The sequence below is a fragment of the Dreissena polymorpha genome, chromosome 4 (assembly GCF_020536995.1).
Source record: "Dreissena polymorpha isolate Duluth1 chromosome 4, UMN_Dpol_1.0, whole genome shotgun sequence".
NCBI lineage: Eukaryota > Metazoa > Mollusca > Bivalvia > Myida > Dreissenidae > Dreissena > Dreissena polymorpha.
In genome coordinates this window covers 74,933,563-74,955,750 of record NC_068358.1, presented here as the reverse complement: position 1 = coordinate 74,955,750, position 22,188 = coordinate 74,933,563, and the positions used below count along the sequence as shown (strand labels likewise).

Here is a 22,188-nt window from a genome sequence, read left to right as displayed (position 1 = left end):
CTTTCAAGCAGTCATTCAAAAATGTGCAATGTATGTCAAACTTTTGGGCACTGTCAGACACATGCAAGTTGAAACCCATATAATATGTCTGATTAATTGACTAAAAATCAGAAAAACATTCCAACCTTATTAGACAATTTTTATGCCCCCTGATCGAATGATGGGAGTATATTGTTTTTGGCCTGTCTGTCTGTCATTGTATGTGTGTCTGTAACAAAACTTTATGGTCATTACTTTTGCAATATTTAAGATAGCAACTTGATATTTGGCATGCATGTGTATCTCATGGAGCTGCTCATTTTGAGTGGTGAAAGGTCAAGGTCAAGGTCATCCTTCAAGGTCAAAGGTCAAATATATGGCTTCAAAGCGACGCAGTAGGGGGCATTGTGTTTCACAAACATCATTCCATTCAATGATTTCGTTGAGGTTGTTATATTAAAAAAATATATCTCATATATTTCAGCAACCTCACTGGACTCTGTTTCTAGCGCCGTAAGTTCCAACTCCCAGAGCACCTTGCTTCCATTCCAGTTGGAGAAACTGGTAGATTACAATGGCCTTGACTTTCGTCTCATCGTGGACTCAAAGAGCGGGCCTCAGATCATCGTCACTCTAGTCGCTTCCACACATATTGAAAAGGCAGCCTGGTGTAGTGATGTTAGCCAGGTATGTGAAACTAGTGGATGTTAGCCAGGTATGTGAAACTAGTGGATGTTAGCCAGATATGTGAAACTAGTGGATGTTAGCCAGGTATGTGAAACTAGTGGATGTTAGCCAGGTATGTGAAACTAGTGGATGTTAGCCAGGTATGTGAAACTAGTGGATGTTAACCAGGTGTGTGAAACTAGTGGATGTTAGCAAGGTATGTGAAACTAGTGGAGCCGCATTTTGTGAAAACTGGGCTTGATGCATGCGCATACACAGGATTTTCATTAAGAAGAGACCTAGTTTAAACTCCAAATTTGTTCAAAGCAAAAAAGTGTTGTCTCTGATTAGCCTGTGTGGACTGCACAGGCTAATCCAGAAAGACATTTTAGGCACATGCATTAAGCCCACACAATGAGGCTCAGTGGATTGTCAGTTTTGATGTTATGCCACATTTTTATGTAATGAAGTCAATTAAGCATCACTTGATAGTAAAATAATAATACACACATGTACAATAATTGGAGGAGAGCCCATCTAAAATGGACGATGACTGTTTGTTATGAAACTGGATATGTGTTATTGTATGCTGTTCTTACCAAATTTCATTCCTTTAACTTTTATTATCTTATTGAAATAAGTTATTCTTATAAATTATTAAAATATAAGATGATAAGGATTTTCGGCTGGACTATTTAAAATGATAGACCAAGCTATATTACTCACCCAAATATGTGATGATGGCCTCAGAATGTAATGTTGCGGTTAAGGTTAACATTCAACTGCTCTGTATTAGTGTTTCTGCCACAGGTATTCAATTGAAACTTTATAAGTCTCACTGGGGTCATTTGGTGGACAAAGTTCTATAACTCCAACCTTCAATTAAGCAAACTTAAGCTCCCTTTTTTTACTTTGAAATTCAGTAAAAGTAAACATACAACTTCTCATAATCACAGCTTCTACTACAGGTACTCAATTGAAACTTCGAGGTCTTTGGGTGTTTGGCCTTTTGCACTGATTAGGTTAAGGTAAACATGCAACCTCTTTTTTGGCGTAGCTGTTCAACGCCACTTTTGACCTTACCTGACCTTTGTAAGTGTCCAATAAAATTCAAATAAAATTTCCCGTGGCTAGACACGAATGAATACACTTCATTTATTCCATTGGCTCATTTGAGCATACCACTAGAACATTGGAAAAAGCGTCTTTGTAACACTGTTTTACTGCATGTTCAGCATGAAACAATTTTTTATCTAATGAAAAGGCTTGATAGATAGAACAGTTTTACACTCAACTCTTGACATCAATACAGTTTGTGCGTGCACCTTTTATTCTCAGAGGATTGCCAGCGCCAGAGCGTTTGTACTTGAAGGGCTATGTTCTCATTTTTAGTAATTACTTCCATATTCCTGTCTGTGTACTAGTATATTTAAGTTCATAAAAGTATCGTTTTTCCCTATCCTGATATTCGTTTTGGTCAAACCATTTTAAATTTGTTCGAAATTGACCATTTAACATGTAAATGTGTAAAGTTTTAAACAAGCCGTCGATCCAGCAGTGGAAGCGTGGCCTCACTTTAATGCATTGCATTCCAACCCGCAATGTATCAGGGTCAGTTCGCGGCCAGTAAAATAATTGTTATATAATATAGACGCTATCGCGTGAACTAGGTGAACTTGAATTTTCTTTAGACCAGAAATATGTTGAATGAAGATATTCGGCGATGTAATTATGGTATGATAATAATAGATTCTTAATGTGTTTTCAACAATACCATGATCAATATTTTTTTTGATTAATTTAACAAGAATTATTCCACCATATTGACTAATGTATTAAGCATGAGCGCGATGATTCTCAATTAATAATCAAATCAAATAACAATACCCGACAAACCACTAAAACTGGTTTGTTAGAAGAACAACATATAAATATTTCAAATATGTACGGATTACTTCGCGTGTGGCCGGTTGACTCATATGTTTTAATATCACTCCCATTCTTCTTTTGATTTTCTGTTTTATATCTATAGGATTATGACCAGCAATATGTTATAATGTAAAATAAGCCGCGAAAACTCTGCGTAACATCCCGTACTGCGAGTGATGCAGCTAAGAACTGCACAGAAAAAGACATTTGCTATCTTTGCTCTCATTCATTGATCACTTTACCTTTCACAAACTCCAACCACAATCAACACCATATATCTTTAAAAAAAAAGATATTTCTTGTTATCTCTGTGTCTACTACATGAACTATTATTTAAAAAAAGATGCATGTGTGTTAAGGGTCTTTATAACCAGTCGCTGACCAAGACCTACAACTTTTTTCATCATACTTGAACAATGTCATGTTGAAGTTAATTTGCCTGCAAGTTGATATTCTTTAAACTTTGCAAGCAACAAGTACATATCTCTGTTACCTTCTTCAGATATTTAATTGAAGCTTGACACATGTTAGGGTTAGGGTTCGGGTTAGGGTTAGGGTTGGGTTTAGGCTAACCCAAACTCTAACCCTACCCCTTACACTAACCCTAACCCTAACCCTAACCCTCTAACCCCCCCTTGCGCAATACCATACCATGCCTCGCCCGTTGTAGTTTTCCGCCTCCCAATTTAGTGAGGGATTGCATTTAAGCAAGTAGGGTAAAGGTCATTGTAACTAAAAATAGAAAAAGTTTTATCTGCTCACTATCTTTGGTTTGGTTTTAGGCATATTGCTGTAATTATGTTTGTAGGAAGCTTACATGCATAGGAGAGTGGGATTCATTTGGTCAAGGTGGTTTTCCATTAAAATAGGAAAACGTTTTATCCTCAATAATTTGTGTTTGGAATGAGGTTTGTGTGTGTAGGTCGCTTAAATGCTACCTTCCTTTCAAACTTAAATAAATTTAACTATTGTTAATTCATTGGTAAATTTAAGAGCAAACATTTCAAAATCTATTTTCTTTGCATGGTCACATTTTGTGTTTCAATTCTTGCAGACTGCACAGGCTAATATGTGACAACATTTTATTAAGCCCCATATTCCCAGAGTGGGCTGCTATATTCATGTATATATTTTTTCCAGTTTGATAAACCAGTTGTTAATTTTATTAATCACAATTAATGAAACTCTGTCTTATTTCAGTGTATAGAGAACCTGCATTACAGTGATCTGTTAAATAGCTCCATGAGTGAATCATCCTCTGTCACTATGCCGCAGTCTGTTAGGTATGTATATGCTATATTCACACTCTGTTAGGCATGTATGCAATATATTCACAGTTTGTTAGGTATGTATTCAATATATTAAAGTATGTTAGATATGTATGCAATATATTCACAGTCTGTTAGGTATGTACATAATATATTCACAGCCTGTAAGGTATGTATGTAATATATTCACAGTCTGTCAGGTATGTATGCAATATATTCAAGTCTTTTAGGTATGTATAAAATATATTCACAGTCTGTAAGGTATGTATGTAATATGTTCACAGTTTGAAGGTATGTATGCAATATATTCCAGTCTGTTAGGTATGTATATAATATATTCACAGTCTGTAGGTATGTACATAATATATTCACAGTCTGTTAGGTATGTTTATAATATATTCACAGTCTGTTAGGTATGTATATAATATATTCACAGTCTGTTAGGTATGTATATAATATATTCACAGTCTGTTAGGTATTTACATAATATATTCACAGTCTGTTAGGTATGTATGCAATATATTCACAGTCTGTTAGGTATGTATATATATAATATATTCACAGTCTGTTAGGTATATATATATATATAATATATTCACAGTCTGTGAGGTATTTACACAATATATTCACAGTCTGTTAGGTATGTATATCATATATTCACAGTTTGTTAGGTATGAATGCAATATATTAAAGTATGTTAGATACATATACAATATATTCAAGTCCGTTAGGTATGTATACCATATATTCAAGTCTGTTAGATATGTATACAATATATTCAAGTCTGTTAGATATGTATACAATATATTCACAGTCTGTTAGATATTTATACAATATATTCATGTCTGTTAGGTGTGTATATAATATTTTCATGTTTGTAAGGTATGTATACAATTTATTCAAGTCTGTTAGGTATGAATACAGTATATTCAAGTCTGTTAGGTATTATGCAATATATTCAAGTCTGTTAGGTATGTATACAATACATTCAAGTCTCTAATGTATGTATGCCATGTATTCACAATAAATGTAGTTTAAGGAAAATGGCTTATAAACAACACTTATGCTTAAATTATTTAGATTTTACATGATTAGACAAATCTTATTGAAGTTGAACTGAAAGTACACTTAACATTATTTCTTGCCAGACTTTTGGATAAACTGATGTACCATTTTAATTTTTGCATGATTTTTGTTATTTTGAAATTTTTCCAAAGAGTAAAAAGTGTGTTTTTGATAGTTTGAGGAGTCTCTGCTTGTATGCATTTAAACTGTGAATTTCAGGTCAGATCCCAAGTTGTTTCGTGATGATGTTGACATCAAGTTTAGCCGCACACTAAACTCGTGCAAAGTTCCACAGGTGTTTATTTTTGTGGTTATTTCATACTTGACATCTTTTTCTTATGTAAAGTTTAACTCATTGTTCAAAAAGAAATATAAGGATGACCAATTGCATCAAGGATGGTGGACTAAAATGATGTTAAATGAAAACACTACTTTGCTGCAATCCCTGTTTACATTCTCAGTATAAACTTTTTTAAATAAATGTAAAACACAGTTCAAAACATAAAATGAAAACATTTTTAGTTTGTTTTGTAGATTATCACATTTGTATTCAATTGTTATCTTACAAAAACATATTTTCTGTCACAGTTTGACCACTTAGTAAACAAATATTTCATGTTTTTTCTCTGAATAACATGTGTATTTATAGCGATTATGTACCAAAACAATAAAATATTATCTATTTCTGAAGACGTATGGTTCGTCACATAACTTTTAACAATTTTAAACCATAAAAAAATAACATATTTCATGTAAGACATGTCTCTGTACATCAATGGTCAAAGTTACACATAGGGGCCAAACATCAAAGTTTTGGCGATAAAACATCTAGAACATTCCTGTCTCAGCAATATTTTTGTCATTTGATGATGGATTATAAAAGAACTTTTGAAATCTACTTGGTACAAATGTTAACAACCATAAGATTATGTGGCAGCATGTAAATGTCATTTCCTAATAGTAATGTCAAGGTCACAATCAGAGGTCAAGGGTCAAGTTAGTGGAATATGGCCTTTAAAGACCTTGTTCAGACTGAGTGGTGAGTAACACTTATCTCCAGACATCAAAGGGTCATGGTCCGGTTTAAAGATCAAAGGTCAAATGAATAGCAGTATATTTGGGGCAATAGGGTGAAGTTCACGGTCACAGGGGATTGTAACATGAAATTATACATACAACAGTGAGTCTGAGTACCATAAATACCAATAATAACAATCCCTTAAACCGACTTTAAGTTATGATAGAATTCAATGTAGGATTTGATTTTGTAAGTATATATGACCCAAAGGCCATCATTTAATGTGTTCAACCATGTAAAATTAATCCTTTTATACAGTGTGTTTGCTAAAAACCTGCTCTTGTTATTAAACAAGTTATTGATTTGCATAGCTGATGGGGAGAAACAACATACAAAAGTCATGCATGTTGGGGGGGGGGGGGGGGGAGGAAAGAATGTTTTACAAAGATGTCTTGTTGATTATACTAATTTTATTTTTTCTCAATAATATTTGCTTCTTTTTAATCATCTTAAGTTTATTCTTGCATATTAAAAAATTATTGATAGTTATTTAGGAGACCTGGCCTTATATATAGTTGAAATTTTATATGCTATTTCAAGGTACATGGCTATATTTAAATGACTGAGATTTTATAAGCTACATACAGCATAATTATTATTATCATATCTGTGATAAAATTCATTTCCATTCTTATAATTATTGACTATTTATAGATCCGACACGGGAGTGTAGAACGGTTGTTGGAGCGGTTGACAGATCTAAGATTTCTAAGCATCGATTTTCTCAACACGTTCCTGCTCACATACCGTGTGTTCACAACGGGTGAAAAGGTGCTTGAGGCCCTAAAGAAGGTGTATCGCAGTCTTGAAGGAGGGGCTTCAGGGTCAGAGACTGAGGCCAGTGAAAATAGCGACAAGTAGGGCCCTGAGTGTTAACTTAACTTTAACTTTAACCTGTTGACATGTAGGAATTTGTTTAGTTGACAAAATGTTAAAGATAAAAATATATTTATATTGCCTTCAATTGGATCAGCTATATGGGTTGGTTTTTGCTAAATCCTATAAAGAAATCTTAACATATATTGTTTTTTAGAGAAAATATAAGTGCTTTTTGTGTACAAAAGACATCAATGAGAATAAGTTTAGCATTATTAAAAAAAGTTTTTTATCAAGATACTTAAAGCCTTGTCCTCTTTGAAAAATTTAATACATGCTAAAATGGCAATATTTCATATGAAAGATTTTCTGAGTTATTTACCCTACAACCTAGCTAACAATACCATGCGACGCTATAAATATTGTTTGAAACAAAACTTTAGTATTCTCCATGCTTCTCACAAGGGGCTTGCTCGGCACCGAGCTAAACCTTCAGCCGCAGCAGTTCACAAAAGATCCGCCCAGCATGGACCGCATTGTGAAGCCTCATGTACACAAGATGGACCGGATCAGACGTATCAGCACTGGATGCATGAAACTGGAGATGACTGGTGGTTCATCATTGACACAGGTGCCCTCAACGGCCCCGGCCGCATCCACAGCAACTCAGTCAGCATCTGGTGGTTCGGTGTCAGACAGCGATCAGCCCTGCAGCTCAAGGACAACTAAACACATTAATTTCGCCAAAAGTATGTAGATCTATTTTATGTGCACCTATGCATCCTGAGGTATGGGCGAATTATTTTCTTGCTGTAAATTAGGATGGATTATGTAATATTTGGGGCACTTTTATTTTAATATATTTTGTTTCTATTATACAATTCTGAAGTCAAATAATTGTTCATACTATTGAACATTATGTAATTGAAAAGTCTTAAACAAGTTCCTAGCCTAATTATTATACTTATGTCTTATTGAAGAATACGATGTACACATAAGAGTAATCTTCTCATCAGAGATTAGAGCCACGTTGTGCAAAAAAGGGCTTTATGACATATGTGAATAGTGTAGCTTAAGATATGCCTTCACATCAATGTACTCTGATTAGGATATCTATTGTCCACTAATGAGATCACAAAACACAAATGTGCACACCGGTCTTAGGTTACACTGTTCACATATGGCATAATACGCATTTTCGCATTGTGTGTTAAAAATATGGCAGACGTTTTTATTAAACATATTGGTGTATTTAACAGAGTATATTGCTCTTTAATTATTTTTTATTAGAAAACAAAAAAGTTGTTTGTTTCTATATTCATGAACCTCGTCCCCCAAAGGTAATGAAGGTCTTTTTTCATTTTTTGACTCCCTACCTGTTTGTACTGTCGAGTTGATCTTACCCTTAGTCCGTCCATTTGTCCATCTGTCCATATGTCCGTCTCTCGATCCATATTTGAATCCTTTGATAACCATAGATAAATTGATGAACCTTGGGATGTGGATGTACAGTCAATACTAAGAACAGCGGTCAGTCAAGGGAAATGACCAAAATGGCCGTTGTCCACAGGTGGCTGTTGTTTTCAGATCACTATTTTTATATGGTTGGTCAGTTGGTAGTATTGCTACGTCGTTAAACCATCCAGTAGTTTTCATACAGTGTAAAAAGGCTAATTGCCAATAACTTAGTGTAATCACATAATTAACTTTCATTGAATAAAACAGAATAATATCGTATAAATTGATTTAATTATCTTTTGTTAAACTAAATCAATTACTTTATAAAAGCTAGTGTAATTGTTAACTCATGCATCTCGTTCATTCAGTAAATTAAGCTTGTCACATGCCATTGACGTCACGTCCGAATAAGTATAAAAAGTGGATTCACTGTCATAAACTGAAAGTACGGTGTAACTGTTCTGTTTTCATCCAAAGAAAAAAATGCCAAATAGATGTAAAAATTTATTCATACGCAAACATCACACAGACAGCATTTTCATACAAACAACCTCAAACAAAATACAAACATGAAAAAATCCTCTTTCATAAATGCCTTAAGTTTGTTATAAATGCTGCAATTCAGTGTATATTTTGCCTTTATAGACAATCACTAATCCTTCAATTGACTTTTTATAAAAACACTTGCTGGCTCAATGTTTTTTTTAACACTTTATCAGCATTAAAGATCAATTGACTTTGTCACGCGCTCATGCATCATGCCTGCACGCCCCTGCGAAAAATTTTATAGAAATTGGAACGGTTCTGGAACTGTTCTAGAACATCAAGAACAGTTCTAGAACTGTTCCATATTCCCGTTCTAGAACTTATGTTCTGGAATTGTTCCAGAACAGTTTTCTAGAATAATTCCAGAACATTTGTGGAACAAGGCTTAGTTCTGAAACTGTGCCAATAATATACAAGAACATTTCAAAGACAAAATAAGTTCAAAAACTTTCTTAAAATGTTCTAAAATGTAGTTCTAGAACACATTAAGAACTCTTTAAGAACAAGTAAGTTCTAAAAAAAACTCTAATAGGGAATTAGAACACATATAGAACAGGTCTAGAACCAAGGTCTACAATTGCTCTTCATTGTTTAAATAAACTAATTCAGACAATGATAATTTGACTTCAATTTTAAATTAGTAAGTTCTACAAAATTTCTAATGGGGAATAAGAACACATATAGAACAGGTCTGGAACCAAGGCCTACAATTGTTCTACAATTGTTCTACATATTTAAAATAAATATGTGTAACAGTGTGATATTACCTCCCTTTAAAATGTTCTTTCTTAGATTAATTATACTTATTGTTTGTATGTAATGTTTGTGTGAACAATAGTATACTTATTTTCTAATTGTGTAACTATTTGAAGTATATTGTTGTAGTTAAATAAAGTTTATATATTTTCTTATATAAACTTTATTTAATAATGGAAGTTAAGATCAATCATTCCACCAGTTGGGCAAGGTAATCAGGTTATTCTTGATGAATAGTTCTCAGTTACAAGTTCTGAGGGGAACAATGTCCTAGAACTGTTCTAGAACATTTGTTCCAGACTTACTTGAAGCAAACCTTTGGAACTACTCAAACATTTCTAGAATTGTACTGGAACACACCGACTAGAACTGTTCTTTAATCATACTGAAAATCTACAAGAATTTTGTAAGGAACAGTTGTTGAACGTTAAATGAGAATAATTTCTAGAACAATTGTTCTAAAACAGTTCTGGAAATTTATACAAGAACAATTCTGGAATAGTTCTAGAACAGTGGTTCAAGAATTGTTCTAGAACAAACCTTCAGAACTGTTTTAGAACTATTTGTTCTACAAATTATTCTCATTTAACGTTCAACAACTGTTCTTAATCATTCTAGACCATTTTAAGGATGATTCCAGAACACTGCTAGTCATTTGTTCTAGTACAATTCTAGAAATTTTATAGAACAGTTCTAAAACGTTTCGTAGGGGAGTGGATAATTGCTACTAATACAAATTGTTATTTTTAAAGTCACCTGTTTTTATGCCATTTAGATGCAAATTCATTAATAATGGTGAAACAAACATATTTTACTTTGAAGATACCTCCATAATTATCCCCGGGAAACAAACCTTCTTAACACCTTATTATTTGTCCACTCGCAAAAAGCCGCTTTTATCATATCAAAAGCAATTATCAAAGATGCTTTACCTGCATAATAGACAGACAAATTATGTTTTGTGATTTTCTTTTCGCGACTCAAAACGACTGATGCATGATTGCTGTTTTTAGTTCAAACACGACTTTCGGAGTGGAATATACTGGCCGTTGGCCGTTATGGACGATTGACAGTTATTCGCAAGCGTAATATAGAGTGATTTTCGTCGGGGGGGGGGGGGGGGGGGGGGAATCCAAACTGACCAGTTGTCTGCAGTTGACAGTTATTCTCAAGTGACCATTAGGTCAGTTTTGACTGTACAACATTATAGGGAATATGCCTATTATTTCAATGTTTTTTTCCCAACTACAATAAGTGAAAACTGTCCAAAAATATGGATCCTCCGATAACTCAAAAGTAACTAAGTTAGGTTGTTGAAACTTTGCACGTGGAGAGAAGGTTTTATATGGGGAGTATGTATATTATTTCTCTATATTATTTGTCAGACAAAAATTGCTGTTGCTATGGTATACGTAAGAAATAAAAAGCACTCAAAACAGTACCTAAACTAGGTTGATTGAACTAGATTATATGAGAATAGAGGGCCATATAAGGAATATTATTGTAATACACTGAAACAGTTTATGGTTGGCACACAGATAAGGGTAGTTTATATAAATGGAAATAAACATTTTATTTTACACCTAATAATTTTTTGTCTTCATTTATTCCGCCAGCCCGGGAGGAGTCGATGGACAGTGACGACAGCCACACGGAGCTGGACAGCTTTCTGCAGCCCCCTAGACAGGCCCCTATAGCCACATGTGAGACCCTCTGTGACTCTGACTCACCCGACATACCCGCAATAAAAATGGACCCTTCCCTGTCCGACGTCGTGATTTTCAGGCATGACTTTGGGGAGTCCTCCAGTGATGATTTTGACTTTATGAACGGCAAGTATCTTATGCCGGACAGCTGCACGGGTCTGTTTGTCAGCCCATCAGAGTCGCTGGGTTTGAAGACGGTCTCCAGCTCCGACACTCTTACACCTGGGCCCAGCACACCTAGACCAAGCCCTGCCTCCAGCCCCTTGGGCAGCCCACGGCGGTCCTTGCCGCAGCCCCTCAGCCCCAAGAGCGGGGAAACCAGCCCCCGACGCCCTTCAACGCCCGTCAAGATGCCAGGGATGTCAAGTCTTTCAGAGGCGATTTTTGGCCCCTCACCTGGTACCCCGCCCACAATTCGACTCAGAAAACCAACGAAGGCGTCCTCGCCAGTACGGATTCCATCACCAATAATCCAGTCTACCTCACCCAAGAAAACCATTCGATCACCGAGTGCGAGCCCGAAATTGAGACGGGCTCCTTCACCCATCAGCTATAGTTACTCTTCGCCTAACATTGTTGCTCCTCAGATCAAAGTAAAACACTGTAAGTTTACTTAATATTTCTTAAAAAATTCTACAAGTTACTTAATATTTCTGATTATGTACTTTTATATTTTCTAAGTTCAGTTTTCACGTATTGTTCCCATATTTTCAACACCCTTAACTTCTGTTTCTTGCTTTGCCAAAATGTAAAAACAGAATGAGAAAACAATTAAGAGTTCAAAACTAATTCATTTTCACATCCTTTTTCTTATTTAATATTTGTGACAGATACAGACAATCACTATCAGCTCTTTTACAAGTTGGCAAAAATCTTAAGAAGAATAAATCTTTAATTTTTGCTTTTAAAGGCTATTTCTTACAAATTATTAGTAGTGGTTGATTTTTTTTGTACTGATCTAAAGAAACTTTATTAACATTAAATGCCAAGTTGAATTGTCACTTTATTCTCAAGTATGTGATGTTATAGTAGAATCCAGGCATTCAAACTTAGAATAGTGATGTTCTTTTATATTAATTTGTTTAACACAAAAACTGTGTATTCCATGTTCCTTTTGTATGCTTTTTGTACTGAATCAACAATGTTTTCATAATAAGCATTTTCCGTTTATTTTTCATGAAAGAGTGTTTTTGTCTAAGTTTAAAGATTTAAAAACAACATATGTTGATGAATGATTGGAGTTTCATAATTATGTAGAATTTTTTGCAAACCCATTCAGAAATATAGTTTTTAATTATTCAGTAATAAAAGTAGGTGTCTATTACACTTACTAATGTGCTCACTTACTAATAACAATTGATAGAACTGCTTATAAAACACTTTCTTAGTTGATTTTTTTATTCCCAGTGTAATGTTTTTTTTCTAACTTCACAATAAACTTTTGTTTAACTAGCATTATACTGTTGTTTGTGCTCCACAGTCAGCTCTGAACTGGAGATGACCCCTAATGTGACCCCTCGCAGCAGTTTTGCGTCCCAGATTGATGGGTCCCCTCCCCAAGCGCGCGCTGGAGCTGTGGTCACTTCCTCACGTGCATCCAAACGAAGGTTAGGACGTTTTGTGTGAGGAACTTCAATTTATTTATTTGTGTCATGTTTTTTAGCTCACCTGATTTATCAGGTGAGCTTTTGTGACCAGTCTTTGTCCGTCGTATGTCAGTCCGTCCGTCCGTTGACATTTGCTTGTAAACACTCTAGAGGCCACATTTCTTGTCCCATCTTCATGAAACTTGGTCAGAAGCTTTGTCCCAATAAAATCTCGGCCGAGTTAGAAACTGGGTTGTGCCAGGTTAAAAACTAGGTCACTAGGTCAAAAAAAAGAAAAACCTTGTAAACACTGTAGAAGTCACATTTCATGCCCATCTTCATGTAACTTTGTCAAAATGTTTGTCTTAATGATATCTTGGTTGAGTTCAAAAGTGGTTCCGATCAGTTAAAAAACATGGCCGCCAGTGGGGGGGGGGGGGGGGCAGTTTTCCTCATTTGGCTTCATTGAAACCTTGTAAACACTCTAGAAGTCACAATTTTTGCCCAATCATCATGAAAGTTGGTCAAAACATTGGTTCAATTGATGTCTCGGACGAGTTCGAAAATGGTCGAGATCGGTGAAAAAACATGGCCGCCAGTGGGCGGGGCTTTTTTCTCTATATGTATATAGCGGCAGTTTTCCCTATTTGGCTATAGAGAAACCTTGTAAACACTCTAGAAGGCACAATTTTTGCCCAATCATCATGAAAGTTGGTCAAAACATTGGTTTTATTGATATCTCGGACGAGTTTGAAAATGGTCGGGATTGGTGAATAAACATGGCCGGCAGTGGGCGGGGCATTTTTATGTCCTCCACTATAGTAGTGGGGGACATCTTGTTTTTTCCCTGTCTGTTGGTCTGTTGGTTGGTTGGTTTGCCCCAACTTTAACATTTGCAATAACTTTTGCAATATTGAAGATAGGAACTTGTTATTTGGCATGCATATGTATCTCATGGAGCTGCACATTTTGAGTGGTGAAAGGTCAAGGTCAAGGTCATCCTTCAAGGTCAAAGGTCAAATATATGGGTCAAAATCACTCATTTAATGTACACTTGCAGTATTTCAATATTCAAGATAGCAACTTGATATTTGGCATGCATGTGTATCTCATGGAGCTGCACACTTTGAGTGGTGAAAGGTCAATGTCAAGGTCATCCTTCAAGGTCAGATGTCAAGTATATGTGGCCAAAATCGCTCATTTTATGAGTACTTTTGCAATATTGAAGATAGCAACTTGATATTTGGCATGCGTGTGTATCTCATGGAGTTGCACATTTTGAGTGGTGAAAGGTCAAGGTCAAGGTCATCCTTCAAGGTCAGAGGTCAAATATATGTGGCCCAAATCGCTAATTTTATGAATACTTTTGCAATATTGAAGATAGCAACTTGATATTTGGCATGCATGTGTATCTTATGGAGCTGCACATTTTTAGTGGTGAAAGGTCAAGGTCAAGGTATAATTTAAGGTCAAATATATGGGTCAAAATTGCTCATGTAATGTCACTTCTGCAATATTGAAGATAGCAATTTTATATTTGAAATGCATGTGTATCTCATGGAGCTGCACATTTTGAGTGGTTAAGGGTCAAGGTCAAGGTCATCCCACAAGGTCAAACATCATATAGGGGGACATTGTGTTTCACAAACACATCTTGTTCTCTATATGTATATAGTGAAAACATGTGAACACAGTAAAAGTCACATTTTTGGCCCAATTTTCATGAAACTTGCTCAGAACATTTGTTTCCTTGAACCGATAGTCGAGTCAAAAAATGGTGCCGGTCAGTTGAATAACATGGCTGCTGGGAGGGAGGCAGTTTTCTCATTATGCCCCCCCACCTTTCGAAGAAGAGGGGGTACATGTATATTGTTTTGCTCATGTCCGTCCGTCCACCAGATGGTTTCCGGATGATAACTCAAGAGCACTTATGCCAAGGATCATGAAACTTCATAGGTACATTGATCATGACTCGCAGATGACTCCTATTGAATTTCAGGTCACTTGGTCAAAGGTCAAGGTCACAATGACCCGAAATAGTAAAATGGTTTCGGGATGATAACTCAAGAACACTGTTGCCTAGGATCATGAAACTTCATAGATACATTGATCATGACTCGAAGATGACCCCTATAGATTTTCAGGTCCAAGGTCAATGTCACGGTGACCCAAAGCAGTAAAATGGTTTCCAAATGTTAACTCAAGAACGCTTATGCCTAGGATCATAAAACTTCATAGATACATTGATCATGACTCGCAGATAACCCCTATTGATTTTCAGGTCACTAGGTCAAAGGTCAAGGTCACGATGACCCGAAATAGTAAAATGGTTTCCAGATGATAACTCAAGAATGCTTAGGCCTAGGATCATACATCTTCATAGGTACATTGATCATAACTTGTAGATGACCCCTATTGATTTTCAGGTCAATAGGTCAAAGGTCATGATCACGATGACCTGAAATAGTAAAATGGTTTCCAGATGATAACTCAAGAACGCTTAGGCCTAGGATCATGAAACTTCATAGGTACATTGATCGTGACTCGTAGATGACCCCTTTTGATTTTCAGGTCACTAGGTCAAAGGTCAAGGTCACGGTGACCCAAAATAGTAAAATGGTTTCCGGATGACAACTCAAGAACGCTTAGGCCTAGGATCATGAAACTTGATCATAACTTGTAGATGACCCTATTGATTTTCAGGTCAATAGGTCAAAGGTCATGGTCACGATGACCTGAAATAGTAAAATGGTTTCCGGATGATAACTCAAGAACGCTTAGGCCTAGGATCATGAAACTTCATAGGTACATTGATCATGACTCGCAGATGAAATAATGATGAAACTTGACCAGGATGTTTGTCTGGACAATATCTAGGTCAAGTTTGACATTTGGTAAAGATTGAATGAACCGACTCCTCTCAGGTGAGTGAACTAGGGCCATCTTGGCCCTCTTGTTTAATATCTATGCTAGCAGTCAACAAATAACATTATTTTCTTACTGTTCTGTAATTTGCATGCGTGGAAAGTAAATTGATCCAGACATGAAACTATGTCTCCTACCCTGGATTTGCAAATGTTTGGATATTTTTACCATAAAACTCCAATATTATTCTCCAAATAATTGACCATGTTTGCTTTTACTCTATTTTGTTTAAATATTTTGATGGTTTCTTGGTTGAAATGCATGTACATGGTTACTTAAAACTGTTCCCTCATTGGTATTCTCCATTGAGATTCTTTCAAAATATTTTTTTATTTACAAACAAATAAAGATCTACAAGGCGATGCATTAGGACCTGAGAAAGATCTAGTAAGCTATGCATGAAGACCTGAGAAAGATCTACTAGGCTATGAATTAGGACCTGAAAAAGATCAACTTGGCTATGCATGAAGACTTTAGAAAGATCTACAAGGCTATGCATGAAGACTTGAGAAAGATCTACTAGGCTTTGAAATAGGACTGGAGAAAGATCTACTAGGCTATACATAAGAACCTGACTGAGAAAAGTCCATGAGGCTATGCATTAGGACCTGAGAAAGATCCACAAGGCTATGCATAAGGACCATAGAAAAATCTACTAGGTTATGCATTAGGACCTGAGAAACATCCACAAGGCTATGCATTAGACTTAAAAACCATGGACTAGGCTATGCGTAAGGACCTGAGAGAAATCTACTAGGCTATGCCTTAGGAAATGAGAAAGGTCTTATATACTAGGCTATGCATTAGGATGTGAAAAAGATCTACTAGGCTATGCATTAGGACCTGAGAAAGATCTACATAGCTATGCATATAAGGATCCGAGAAAGATCCACACAGCTATACATTCGGACCTAAGAAACATCTACTAGTCTATACATAAGGACCTAAGAAAGATCCACCAGGCTATATGTTGGGACCTGAGAAAGATATACAAAGCTATACATTAGGACATTATAAAGATCTACAAAACTATTCATAAGGAACTGAGAAAAAATCTACTAGGCTATGAATAAGAATCTGAGAAAGATCTACTTGGCTATGCATTAGGACCTGAGAAAGATCTACCAGGCTATAAATTAGGACCTGAGGAAGATCTACTAGGATATGCATGAGCACCTGAGAATGATCTACTAGGTTATGCATGAGGACCTGATAAAGATCTACTACTGCTATGCATGAGGACCTGAGAAAGATCTACTAGGTTATGCATGAGTACCTGAGAAAGATGTACTAGGTTATGCATGAGGACCTGATAAAGATCTACTAGGCTATGCATTAGGGCCTGAGGAAGATCCACTAGACTATACATTAGGACCTGATAAAAATGTACTGGGCTATGCATGAGGACCTGATAAAGATCCACAAGGCAATGCATGAGGACCTGAAAAACATGTACTAGGCTATGTATAAGAACCGGAAAAACATGTACTAGGCTATGCATTAGGACCTTAGAAAGATGCATGAGGCTATGAATTAGTACCTGAGAAAAATCTACTAGGCTATGCATGAGAGCCTGAGAAAGATCCACAAGGCTATGCATTAGACATGAGAAATATCTACTAAGCTATGCATTAGGAGCTGTGAAAGATCCACGAGGATTTGCATAAGGACCTGTGAAAGATGTACTAGGCTATGCTTTAAGACTTGAGAAAGATCAAATAGGCCATGCTATAGTGTGTGTTTGTGTTAAAGTCCCTGTGACGTTGTCCTTTGGGCACAGTTCAAATGTTTGTTTCTTGTAGATCCAGTTCCTCAGCGGCAACAGCAGCCTTTGCCGTGGCTACTGCAGGATCTGGCTACTCCCCAGAGCAGTCCACCAATCGGGTGCAGAGGTTCTTAAGTGCTGGGTCAGGTATGTGGTGTTGGTGATGTTGTGTGATAGTAATGTTTGGATAATTTTGGATTTATATGTAAATGAATAGAAAATGAAATAATTTAAATTTATTAAAATATAATAATTTTGATGTAAATTGTATTGTTTTTATTAATGAACACTTGAAATGAACAGAACGGTTTAATGGCATAGAAAGAAAACTAGTTATGCAAACAAAAGTGTTAGAAATAAAATCCAGTGAACTTTTACGGCCAAGTATTTTTATGATATTAGTATTATGATGCCTTTGGGGTTAATAATATGACACAAATCTTTTTACATTTAATATGGGGATAATTTCTTCTAGGAGCAACAGACCCACGAATGCTTCGTAAAAGAGAGTCTGTGATAAGTACGGCTGCCACCATGAGGGTGTTGAACATCGTCAAGCACTGGGTCGCGAAACACTCACAGGTGTGAACTGGGGGAACATGGCAGCAACCAGCTGATACCATTTATCATTCCTTACCCACTAAAACTTACTTAACCAATCAGTCCACTCCCTTTGTCCACCTTATCATCATTAACCACCAGTCATCTCACCTTACCCGCTCCAACATCCTCAACCCAATACCCTACTTCCCTAGTCCAACCCACCCAATACCCTACTTCCCTAGTCCAACCCATCCACTACCCTACTCCCCTAGTCCAACCCACCCAATACCCTACTCCCCTAGTCCAACCCCCACTACCCTACTCCCCTAGTCCAACCCATTTTCCCCCCTATCCTTACCCAGCTTCCTGAACCCACCCTGCTTAATCCCCTTGCCAAACTGAACTTTCTTAAACCAGCCAGCTTTCTTTCCCTTTCCCACCCAAACTTCTTTAACGGGCAAAGCCTACACCCCTGGCCACCCCAACTTCCTCGATCCATTCAGCCTACTCCCCTGGCCACCCCAACTTCCTTGATCCATTCAGCCTACTCCCTGGCCACCCCAACTTCCTCGATCCATTCAGCCTACTTCCCTGGCCACCCTAACTTCCTTGATTCATTTGGCCTACTCCCCTGGCCACCCCAACTTCCTTGATCCATTCAGCCTACTCCCCTGGCCACCCCAACTTCCTTGATCCTTTCAGCCAACTCCCCTTATCCACCCAACTTCCTTGATCCATTCAGCCTACTCCCCTGGCCACCCCAACTTCCTTGATCCATTCAGCCTACTCCCCTTATCCACCCAACTTCCTTGATCCATTCAGCCTACTCCCCTGGCCACCCCACTTTCCTTGATCCATTCAGCCTGCTCCCCTGGCCACCCCAACTTCCTTGATCCATTCAGACTACTCCCCTGGCCACCCCAACTTCCTTGATCCATTCAGACTACTCCCCTTATCCACCCAACTTCCTTGACCCACAAAGCTTGCTAACGTTGCCAAATTTAACTTTCTTAAACCAACCAACTTCTTCCTTTGTCTGTCCCAAAATAGTTTACACTAATATATTCCCTTTTACTACTTATTAGTTGAATACTATTCATGAATTTCAAAAATGTGATGCCATTGATTTTGTCAAATGATAATAAAATAAATAAAGCATTTCAAGAAATTACTACTGTTTAACCAATGACTCAATAAACCAGTGTTAACCCAGAAATAAAAAATTATAAAGTTCTTATTTAGCAATATACGTAATTTTTTTTTTAAGTATTTAATTTTTTATAAACTGCTTGTTTGTATACAGGATTTTGTATGTGACCCAGCGCTGAAGTCATCATTGATAGACTTCCTAGAGGAGATGGTGTGCAACTCAAACCTGCTACCGGCCGAGCACAAGGCCGCTGCCTCCATCCTCCGTACTCTAACCAAGGAGGGCACAGAACCAAAAATAGATCTCACCAAGCTCCTGGCTCACCCAGAGGTCAGTTTGTCAAGCTCTCAAGAGCTCTAAGACCATGGCACAAATTCACCAGCCAATACTTCGACTTCAGTCTAAAAATAAAAAATATTCTTTAAAATGCTATGGTCGAAAATTACTTGTATGTCATGTCTAGCATGGCAGTTGATGCCTATTATTCTTTGTTTAGAAAGATGTGTAAATGACACCATTTTAAGCGTGTATGTATAACTCAGATATATATTTCTTGGTTCTAAGTCTACTGATATTGCATGATTATTCTTAAGTCTTTCAATGGATAGGTGAATATGGGCTTTTCGCACAGCTTTGTGTTCTTATATGGACATTTGAGGAAGGTACTGAATTGTGGTACTGTTTGTCCATGTATTAAGTAATTATTTTCCATGGCGTTGCTTGACCTAGCTTTTATTTTTTATCTTATATGAATTGTGTTCATATTATTCTGACTTGATTTTAAGCTATTTATGCAGGTGTATTTATCAACAAAACAGAGACCTGTTTCAAACCATTACAATGAAAAATATCTTCAGATATTGTAAATATAATGACAAATCAATGAAAAATATAATGACTTTATCACTTCAATCAGATTAATGTTAATTCATGAGTAAATTTTGTTTGAAATAACGTTAGGTGTTTTTGAATACAACTAATTATAGCAGCAAATTGATGTGCTTCAGAGTGTATCTAACATATCATCATGCGTCAACTGATAGATAGGTGAATTCTTTTTTCAGACACAATCAAAAGACACATTTGACACCCTGTCTGCCTTGGACATATCAGAACAGCTTACATTCCTTGATCATCAAATCTTTACCTCAATCAGGAGCGAGTGAGTGAATGTTTGGATTAACCTCATGCTTAATTATCCTTTTATACCCATGCAGCGCTCATTTCGCAGGAATTGTACCATTCCATCTTTTGTATCATTTGTAAACATTTACCTTAATGTTTTAAAATCATAACCAAAAGAGTATTAAGATATTTAGCAATTTTTATCTATTCATTTGTATGAATAACATTGTTATATTTGCATTTTCTATTGTTTGTTTCTCAGTTCCTTTAAAGGAAAGATTTTTCCGCAAATACCAAGCAAATTATTAGGATGACTTTTTTAAGGTGCAAACAATTCTTCTAAATTCAAGTGTAGACCATTTCTTCAAATTGACTTGGAATCTAACCATTTTTTGGAACTAAGATTTTTTTTAAAATTTATTCTAAGTGTGACCAGATAGAGAAATCTTGCTAAAGGTCTATTTCCGGTATACTTGTTAAAGGGAGCTATTGTGCCAGGCCTGGATGAAGCCTGACAAGGCGACAAAAGCCCCACATGTTCTTCTAGTCAGCAAGAGATTCAATGAGGTGGGTGCTTAGCAATTTTTGTAGATGTAAATAAGTTGTAAACTTTATAAACTGGGGCTTAACAGGACTTAATGCATGTGCGTAAAGTGTTGTCTAAGATTAGCCACAGGTTGTTAGCATGTGGCTATGATATTAATTAGTGAAAACATCATTTTGAATGATAAATAATCATATTATACCGAAAAATTAACTTTTCTGAAAAAAAAAATTCACTATCAAATATATATATATATATAAGTATTTGATAGTGAATTTTTTTTTCAGAAAAGTTAATTTTTCGTTATAATATGATTATTTATCATTCAAAATGATGTTTTCACTAATTAATATCATAGCCACACGCTAACCACCTGTGAGATTAGCAAGTGCAGTCCCTACTGGTTAATAAGGGATGACACTTTCTGTCTTAACTGCATTTTTGTTAAGATGAGACTTTCTTTAAATGAAAAAAATCAATACAAGCAGAAAGTATTGTCCCAGATAAGCATGTGCAGACTGCACTTTATGCACAAATGTAGGTAAATGCCATAGGTAAAAATGCCAGAAGAAAATATGTCATAAGTAAAAATGCCACAAGTAAAGTTGTAAGAACGCAATAGGAAAAAATGCCAAAAGTAAAAATGCCAGTTTTATGTATAAAAATAGTGTTCTTAGCAATTTTAAGGATATTTAGCATTCTATGCTTTTTTTACTGATGACTTTCTCTGATTGAAAATTTTATATTTATTATGCCCCCTTTCGAAGAAGAGGGGGTATATTGTTTTGATCATGTCAGTCCGTCCGTATGTCTGTCCGTCCGTATGTCCATCCGTCCACTAGATGGTTTCCAGATGATAACTCAAGAACACTTAGGCCTAGGATCTTGAAACTTCATAGGTACATTGATCATGACTCGCAGATGACCGCTATTGGTTTTGAGGTCACTAGGTCAAAGGTCAAGGTCATGGTGACCGTAAATAGTAAAATGGTTTCCGGATGATAACTCAAGATAACTTATGCCTAGGATCATGAAACTTCATAGGTACATTGATCATGACTCGCAGATGACCCCTATTGATTTTCAGGTCACTAGGTCAAATGTCAAGGTCACGGTGATCCGAAATAGTTTAATGGTTTCCGGATAATAACTCAAGAACGCTTATGCCTAGGATCATGAAACTTCATAGGTACATTGATCATGACTCGCAGATGACCCCTATTGATTTTCAGGTTACTAGGTCAAAGGTCAAGGTGACCCGAAATAGTAAAATGGTTTCCGGA

At 36.3% G+C, this 22,188-nt stretch overlaps 1 protein-coding gene across 1 annotated transcript in view; it reads left to right on the top strand.

Annotated features, from left to right (window-relative positions):
- Positions 1-22,188, top strand: part of LOC127878518 (ras-specific guanine nucleotide-releasing factor 1-like) — a 74,132-nt gene that overhangs the window by 38,409 nt on the left and 13,535 nt on the right. The window contains exons 15-26 of the mRNA XM_052425051.1: positions 464-666; positions 3,775-3,857; positions 5,127-5,202; positions 6,640-6,842; positions 7,267-7,550; positions 11,178-11,870; positions 12,748-12,874; positions 17,581-17,690; positions 18,019-18,125; positions 19,390-19,566; positions 20,301-20,398; positions 20,844-20,928. Of these exons, the coding sequence (XP_052281011.1) occupies positions 464-666; positions 3,775-3,857; positions 5,127-5,202; positions 6,640-6,842; positions 7,267-7,550; positions 11,178-11,870; positions 12,748-12,874; positions 17,581-17,690; positions 18,019-18,125; positions 19,390-19,566; positions 20,301-20,398; positions 20,844-20,928 (2,246 nt within the window). The remainder of the gene's footprint in view (positions 1-463; positions 667-3,774; positions 3,858-5,126; positions 5,203-6,639; positions 6,843-7,266; positions 7,551-11,177; positions 11,871-12,747; positions 12,875-17,580; positions 17,691-18,018; positions 18,126-19,389; positions 19,567-20,300; positions 20,399-20,843; positions 20,929-22,188) is intronic.